Here is a 9,040-nt window from a genome sequence, read left to right on the forward strand (position 1 = left end):
TGGCCATGGCATAGAGAAGGCTAGCTGAACCTTCTAAGGTTACATCAATGGTGGATTAAACACAGCTAGTGATTAATTGATTGAATTTTTGGATTAAGCTTGGAGTTATGAAGGCAATGCATGGAAATGATCATAGAAATGTATGAAGGATAAGGTAGAAATATATCTCCCAAAATCTTCCCAAATTTTTTTCTCCCTTTTCTTTTTCATTTCATGCCACTTTCTTTAGCTGCCTCATCTTCTTTTCCTAGCCTTAAATGATGAATACAAAGGCTATGTAAATGTATGATAGCCTTTCATAAAGAAATTACATTCAAAGGCCACTAGCTTTCCTCCAAGTTTATTTTCTAAGCAATCACTTTTCACCCTTAGATCAAGACCTTTGAAAGATCAATGGTTCATGATGAATCCAACACAAAATGAGGTTTTTGGTGTAGCTGAAATAGTGTAAAAAAAAACCATTTTCCTATTTTAAGGTTTTTACCTTTTTATTAGATTTTCTTGGAAAACCATGATCCCTTTTCATTTTTGTAATTTTAATACACTAAAAATCATAAAATAATATGAAAATATGATATTAAAGTTTTCATAAAAAATCAATCTTAAAAAGGTCAAATCATAAAAATACCTTAAAGGATATTTTAGTTATTTCACACATTTTGAGATACGATTGAGGTTTTTAATGCATTAAAAATCATAAAATAATTTGAAAACATGATTTAGAGCATTTCCAAAAGGAGCTCAAATGGTGGAAAAGCTAGAGGAGGCCGAGTCATTTGACAAAAATAGATGGCTTTTCCCCTATTGTAGAAGGCCCTATGAAGTAAAAAGAAGTGCGAAAAATGGACCTTGAGAAAGTTAAATTACAAAAATATCCCTAAAAGGTATTTTACTAATTCACACTTTCTGAGATGTGATATTTTTAATATATCAAAAATCATAAAATGATATCAAATCATGATTTTACGTTTTTCATGAAAAATCGACCTCAAAAAGGTCAAATTATGAAATACCCATAAAAGGTATTTTAGTAAATTCTCACTTCATGAGGTGCGATTAAGTTTTTCAATACTCTAATAAATATCAAATAATGCTTAAATACGATTTGAAAGTTTTCATGAAAAATTAACTTCGAAAAGGTTAAATTACAAAAACACCTTTAAAGGGTATTTCGATAATTTTACCCTTCTTGAAGTGTGATATGAGTTTTTAGTGCATTAAAATCACAAATGTCAACCAAAAGCCTTGTTAATCACATTTAATTGTGAATTTTAAAGAATGATCAAGTTCGATCCAGTTTTATTGATTTTGATCGAGTTTAACCAAGTTTGACCCTAAAATATTTAGGTCAAATCGATCTTAAATTGAAAATTTGAAAACTCATCAAAATTAAAGGAATGTTAGATTTGACTTGGGTCGGACTTTATAGGCCTCACAACTAGCTAGATCTTTTCGAACAAAATTAGGTGTCTATGAATACCCCCTCATAAATTAAAACAAAATAAAAGATATGGTTACTTTTTCTTTATGGTTAAGGGTAGGTTATCTAAATCAATAATAAGTTCAAATATATTTTCATATAAAATAAAGAAATATGTTAAAAGAAAGAACAATATATATATATATATATACAAAAAATTCATAAAAATAAATGTGAAGAGTATAATATAAGAAGTTGATGAAAGCTACAAGAAAGCAAAGTAAGTAGGGAGATTGGTTTGGGTGTGATAAAAGAGTAAATCTTAATTAAAAGTGTTCATTCGGTCAGCTTGGTTAATTTTAAATCAAATTACTCAAAACTAAATTAACCAAATTATGTTATTTTATTTTCATTAACCGAATCAAATTTTTTAATTTTAAAGATTAATAGACCAAAATTAATTCGGTTGGTTCAGTTAATTTTTCGGTTAACCAAATAATAAATACATTAAGTTAAATTATATTTTAAAATTTAAATTTATTATATTTAAAACAAATAAAATAAAATCACCTAATAAAAATATTCAAGTGCCAATAAGTAATTTCATATATTGTTATTATATATATATTTATTATATTTTAGTTAAATTTTAAGTTAATTCGATTTTCTAACCGAATTAAACGAAAATCAAAATTTCTTTATAATCATTTTTTATATAAGATCGAAATTAATTCAATTGCTGATTGATTAATTGACTTAAGTCGGAGAACACCAAATTTTTAGCACCATTAATCTTAATATCATTTATCAAACTTATAATGTATTCTTTGAAAATGAAAGAAAAATAAGTGTATAAATGCCATTTTATATTTAAAAAATTTTATCCTTTGAGAGTGACTGAATGCACCATACATTTTTTCTCTCTATACCTCATTTTTTTTCTCAAAATTTTTTGTAATTAAAATTATTTAAATATCTTTCTCATAAGTGTTCGGATATCAATATTCGGTAAATTTTATAACTTTTTATAAATGTATTTTCGAAATGTGTTATGACATTTTTCATAGATGGATTGCCAAAAAGTCATAATACCTTTTAGAAATGCAATTTTGAGAGTATAATGATTGAAAGTTTTTGGAAAATTATAAAAAAGGAATTCTGTTAAAATTTTTATGAATTAGTGTAATAAAAAAGTTATTATTAAAAAATTTATACATTTTAAAATTAATAAAAAAATTACATTTATTATTTTGATATTAGGGAAAAAATAAATCTTATGAGGTCCTAATTAAATTAAAGATAAAATAGTAAATATAATTTTTTGTAAATTTAAATTTATCATTTTTAAATAAATATTTTTTGTATTGATTATTAAAATTTTACAATAGTTTTTATTAAATTGAACTTGTTGAGGAAGTCTCTCAATCTACTTATCACGATGGGTTTTACCTATTAGTATATTAGATTTTTACAAATTGCATAGTATTTAGTTGTATTACTTATATAATTTTAAGCAGTTTTTAGCTCTTATATGTTAATTAAATTTTATATTTTTTATCACCTTTCGTTACATTAAGAGATAAAATATTAATTACGACCTCATAAGATTTTTTTCTCTAGAATCAAAATAATAAAAATAAATTTTTTTAATTTTATAATTTATGATTTTTTAATAATAACTTTTTTCATTATATGAATTCATAAAAATTTTAATAAAATTCTATTTTTTATAATTTTTCTAAAACATCTTGAAAATATATTTTTGAAAAATCATAAAATTTATTGGATATTAATATCTGAACACTAGTGATAAAAATATTTAAATAATTTTACTTTAAAAATTAAAAAACAATGTAAAAAAGAAAAAAATAGGTATGCATTTAGATTTTCCATTACCCTTTTCCTTTATTTGATTTTTTTCTTCAACTAGGGGTGATAAAAAAATGGGGCATTTGAAAGAAAAGAACGATCTGTTCCTTTCTTTTATTTACGCTAAGTTTAGATAAATATTAATAAATGAAAGGAAAGGAAAGGAAAAAAAAGTTTTTTAAAAAAAAGAAAATATATGTGTAACCCTTATTTGGATAATTAAAATTATAAAGGAAAGGAACGGAAAGGAATTCTAATAACCATTATTGGGATAAAGAGTGAAAAAGAAAGAAAATGATTCATTATAACACTTTTTTTCAATTATAACATTTTATTGCCTGTGATTTTAGAGTCTCCTATACCATGATATGTTTGCTATCTTGTCTGGCCTCACAATTGTTGCTATATCAATGGCTTTTAATCAAGTGAAATAGGAAAATATTTAACAAACATGCATTGATGGATTTTAAGCTAGTTTAACATCTTATAAACCCAAAAAATATATCTATTCATATTCAACCATTTATCAAAATCAAACAAGAGAAAGGTTTCTACTTTCCCCAGCTTTCTTTTCCTTTCCCTCTTCTCCCCTCCATCCAAACATAGTTAATGTCATCAACGGTGTTCCCCACTCAAGTGTTTTCATTGTTTTCCAAAACACAACCTTTAATTATACCATATGCGATGTACCTTTGAATTTAACCAAGTCCATGTGGTGCGTTCTTCAGGCTGAGTGGATGGCTCCAGAAGTACAACGAAATGAACCTTCAAACGAGAAGTAGGCTTTTTCCCTACCCAATGTTATTTTTAATTACTGTTTTCGTCATCATCCTAGAATCATTTAATGGTCATATAAAATATGGTCAATATGTAGGTCTGATGTTTACAGCTTTGGAGTCATCTTATGGGAGCTCTCTACATTGCAACAACCATGGGGAGGAATGAATCCAGTGCAAGTTGTTGGTGCAGTAGGATTTCAGTACTGTCGTCTTAACAGTCCAGATGACATGGATCCTGCCATTGCAGAAATTATTAGAAAGTGTTGGCAGACGTGAGTATAATTTTTATTATTGCCCTTATTTCTTGGTCTCGGATTAGATATTGTGATTTAACACAGTCAATTCCCAACAAGCTCATGCACATATAGTTGCACTATAGCATTTGAGTTATCTTGAACTAGAGTTGGCATGCTATTTTCATTGCCAAAGCAGCTATACTTTAAATTCTTACCGTAGCTTAAAAGGAGACTGCTGTAGATGCTTATGGTTTGGTTCATGGTCTATATTTTTATACATTGTTGCTTCAAACTATTTTCTGTTTCTTTTTTGCTGAACTTTTTCTTTGGAGTTACCAATTCTTTCTTCAGAACTTTTTCATTAATTTAGTTGACTTTTCTCTAATTTTGTCTTTGGAGTTATTTTCAATATCCTGAACCTGGGTTCTACTCTTTAAATCTTGAAAGGTTGCTTTAGACCTTTGTCACACATGCCTGTCTATGTTAGATGTGTGTGTCAAAACCATTCATGCACCCCTTAATTGCAAGCAATGCTACAACTAGAAGAGTGTATGTATGCATGTATGTGCCATGTATGTATTAACTTGAAGTTCAGAAGGATGGTTTTCATTTAATGTGAAGTGCAGATTAATAACCTACTACCCTGTCTAGTGTAAGAAGTTTGGAAAAGTTAGAGTCATTCTTCTCTACTATGTTTCAAGGAATATTTGAGAGTGGCTTTACAGAGGCATTGTTGGTGGTCTTAAAGAAATTATCTCATGCTGTTTTCTTGGTGAAGGGAGTCTGGAGAATATCTTTACCATGAAATAGACTTGGAACTTAGGTCTCAGTGACAACTAATTTGAAGAAGCATTATTTTCTCTATCGTCCTTCATACTCTTCTTGGTGAGTGTATGGAAATATATTGTTAAATAGGAGTAAAAGAGAGAAAGGAGAGAAAAAAATAGAAGTTATTTGGTGTTGCTCATTTTGATATAATGAGAGTTGAGGATACAATCATAATTCAAATATGAATCAAAATGACTAATATGTCCAAACATGATGTAACCTCCTATTGTCTTGTTTAACTGTTTTGTTAATGATAGCATCTAGTTTGTTTCTACTACCGTAGTGGAGGCCAAATTAGACTCCCTTTTACATAAGTATAGAGACAAAAAATATTGGAATAAATTTTGGATGGACTCAATGCCTCTCTCTGCTTAGATGATTAGTTCAAATTTGTTTTACTGCCTATTCAAGCCTTGTCATGTTGCGACTTAAGATGATGACACCTAATCCTCTGTGGATCTAAAAGAAACCTAAACTATTAAAATTATTCTATAAAATCAAATCAATTTGACTATAAAAAAATTGTATGCTATTGTTAGCATATTGGTTTGAAAATCAACTTAATTTAGAAGTTGATTAATTGATAGTCTTGGTGCATGTGCAGTTGACGATCTGGTTGGTGTAACTATGAAATTCAATGTGAAATTCACATGTTAATATGAATTTGTATGCTTTTAAACACGTAAGAGTTGAGCTAAATCTAAACCATTAGCACAAGATGGGGGAATGTTGGGCATAATCTATTATATGTACCATGTACAGATCTTGTCACCTTGGTTCTCTTAACCTGAGCTTTACTTGTTAGCCTGAATTTTCTTTCTATTTGTTTTTTTTTTTTTTGGTAATTGCACTTAAACTTTTGATTTTGCATTATAATGACAATTAGTCATATTAACATGTGCAATATTGAACTTTAACTATGGTTTTGGTTGCCGCTGCAATATGGAGATGAACTCTATGGTGTCATGGTCATTGCAATCTATAGGACGTAGTTGTAGATGCACCTGAATGTGTGTAAAGGATGATAGGCAAAACTGACCCTTGTTCTTCAAAATTGTAGAGATCCAAAATTGAGGCCAACATTTGCAGAAATTATGGCTGCTTTGAAGCCACTGCAAAAGCCTATAACAAGTTCACAAGTAACTAGATCAACTGTATCTTTAAGTAGTGCCCATTATAGGGGTTAGCTATGAAGTGTTGCAGAAGGCCTAGCAGGCAAAGAGGGAAAGCTCAAGACAGAAGTGCTCCTGGCTTCATTGAATTGCCAGCATTTGGCAGGTCCTGAACTGTATGGGACGAATGAGTTCACATGATTGAAGATTACATGACATATACTCCAATTTGGGATGATATTTTTCTTTCCGTTTTTGCTTCTTCTGTTTTGGGTATCAGGGATGTAGCCATTTTTATTAATGTTGTGCATTTGTTTGTAAAAAAGAAAAAAAAATGACAGTTGTTGTAAGCATCAATGCTTTTCCTCATTTTGTGTTAAAAATATATATATATATATATATTTTTGGGGCGGTTCAGGTGATAATGTGAACTGAAGAAAGATACAATAACTGAAAATCATTTTAAAGCTGTTATGTTAGCTTAAGAATTTTTTTTTTCTTCATTCAGTAGTTAACCAAGAATTATCTGCGACCAAAATTTTGAAGGATAGTGCAATTAAAAAATTTGCAGCTTCAATAATGCCATTGTCACTTGATGGTTGTTTTAAAATTCGAACTTTTTGACTGTTAACCATTCATATGCTTCATTCTGAGTCCAAAAAAAAAAAAAAACTTGACGACCATGTTCATGGATAATTTTCTTCTTTCATGTCCATCCTTTTAATGAATAAGCTATTCCTCTATGACTGCACCCAAACAATTCCCATTGGGAAGGAGTAGAAAGAAAAAGGCTCGATAGACCTAAAGTTTTAAATCCTATCACCTGTAAGGATAAGGTAGGACCAGCCCACTCCCCATAAAGGTGAAGATGATATATATATATATATATATATATGTATATTCTCTTCCTCCTGCCTGGTAGCTTCTCAACCAAAGATTTTATCAAATCCCTTAATTGGCAACCTTGTTTAGCTCTCCACCATTTCTGCCTCACCAGCTAACAAGAACTCCCCACTTCTCTTCATTATCACAAACACCTCCTCCTCCTTCACCACCAATTCCATCTTCTCAACGACCAACTCCTACTCCATCTCCACAGCTAAGCACGACTTCCTCTGAGCAGCAACTACCTGCAGCCTCAGTAAAAGTGCAACAACAAAAGTCCCTTAAACCTGCCACCACTGTTGAAACCACAGAATAGATAGCTTCTTCCTTGACCAGGCGGTTCGGGCTCGTTGCAGGTCTTGCATGGGCAGCCTTTCTTGCTGTTGGAGTGATTTCTGAACAGATTAAGACTGGCCTTGAAGCTTCTCAACAAGAAGCAAATACAAGGTATCTATCTAGCTCTAGGCACTCTCTCCACATCCTTACTTGAAAACCAAATTCCATGTTTATCAATTACTAGTCTTCCCTGTCATACTAGGAAATCCTGAAACGCTTTAGATAAATTGTAATAATCAAATAGAAGTTTTTGGCTGTGAATTTCTTCCCTTAGAAATTACTATAATCATATATATCCACTGGACAGGATAGAGCCTTGAATCTTCGCATTGAAGTCAAATGCTTTAAACATTTTCAACTTGCAAGGACATTTGATGAGTTGTGAAATTCTTACCTTCCACCATAAATTCACAAAGTTTCAAACTATTCTTTGTTATTTTTTATGCACCATTTTACATAGTTTTTTACTTGGGTAGAAAATCAAATGCAAGAGTTTACTCACAAACCTCTCAAATGAATCAGCGGTTGAAATTTATACAAACTTGCTAAATGTGTATGATGAGTCTTAATACTAGTCCTTCTTCAGTGACCACACATTGTTTTGGACAGAGATGTTGAGAAGCAAGAGGAGGTCGTGTTGCTTAATGGCATAGGTATATTTTCTTCATTGTCTATTAATTAATCTATATATACTTGATTAACCACCTGAAATATATATGTAATGCCAGCATTTTCTTTGGTTAATAAATGATAACATATATGCATTTAAAACAGGTACTATTAGTTGAGAGTTGGTGGAGGGGCTTCTCCAAGGAATGGGCGACTTGGTGGTGATTGATCCGAAGGGAAAAATTGAAGGCAGTGGTGAAGTGTTTGTTGATACATTTGATGGAGGGAAGAAGCCACTTGCTCTTGCAATGGGGTCAAGTCCTTACAGCAAGGGAATGTGTGATGGGGTAGAATATGTGTTGAGATCAATGAAAACAGGGGGCAAAAGGAGAGTGATAGTTCCTCCCAATTTGGGGTTTGGAGAGAATGGCGCAGATTTAGGCTCTGGTGTCCAGATTCCGCCGTCTGCCACTCTTGATTACATTATTGAGGTTGATAAAGTCTTCATTGCACCTAAATGATCTTTTTTCTTTCTGTTTTTTTTTTGAAGGAAAGAGTCATAAACTAAATTGCATATGTACTTAGTGCACTTGCACAGTTTTACGAGTTTATTTCTTTTTTCTTCCTGTTAGATCATGGAAAGTAAAAGCAAATTTATCAAGGAATTAAAACTTATTAATCCAGATTGGATAGTTAAGAGGTAAACATTACAATTACAATAAAACTTAAAAACAAAATCCTGAACTTTTAAAAAGAAAAAAAAATACCCCTAATAATTAAATAAATCTTCCCATGACATTACGGACTAGCTGGCATCGGAAAGCGGCACAATGGGCATCGATGACTGGTATTCAGTCACTTCTCGGTACAATCTCCATGGACGAGATGCGAACAAGGCATGCAAGTGACCTCTGTTCCAGGCGAGAGTTGCTCCATACAAATCATGCATTCTTCAGTGGAAGCACC

General features: G+C 30.9%; 1 protein-coding gene and 1 pseudogene across 2 annotated transcripts; both read left to right on the forward strand.

Moving 5' to 3' along the window:
* The first annotated feature begins 3,639 nt into the window (after positions 1 to 3,639).
* Positions 3,640 to 6,332, forward strand: LOC149516794 (putative serine/threonine-protein kinase SIS8). Its single transcript, XM_089766208.1, has 3 exons — positions 3,640 to 4,067; positions 4,164 to 4,340; positions 6,193 to 6,332. Exons 1-3 carry the CDS (start codon positions 4,000 to 4,002, stop codon positions 6,317 to 6,319), a joined length of 372 nt encoding a protein of 123 aa, XP_089622334.1. The 5' UTR covers positions 3,640 to 3,999; the 3' UTR covers positions 6,320 to 6,332.
* An 867-nt stretch (positions 6,333 to 7,199) lies between these two features.
* LOC111303189 (peptidyl-prolyl cis-trans isomerase FKBP17-2, chloroplastic pseudogene) lies at positions 7,200 to 8,705 on the forward strand (annotated as a pseudogene). Its single transcript, XR_016344896.1, has 3 exons — positions 7,200 to 7,576; positions 8,075 to 8,116; positions 8,237 to 8,705. The product of XR_016344896.1 is annotated as a peptidyl-prolyl cis-trans isomerase FKBP17-2, chloroplastic pseudogene (transcript).
* The last annotated feature ends 335 nt before the right edge of the window (positions 8,706 to 9,040 follow it).

Source organism: Durio zibethinus, chromosome 9 (assembly GCF_047325235.1).
Source record: "Durio zibethinus cultivar Kanyao isolate XHJ-2024 chromosome 9, ASM4732523v1, whole genome shotgun sequence".
NCBI classification, from domain to species: domain Eukaryota; kingdom Viridiplantae; phylum Streptophyta; class Magnoliopsida; order Malvales; family Malvaceae; genus Durio; species Durio zibethinus.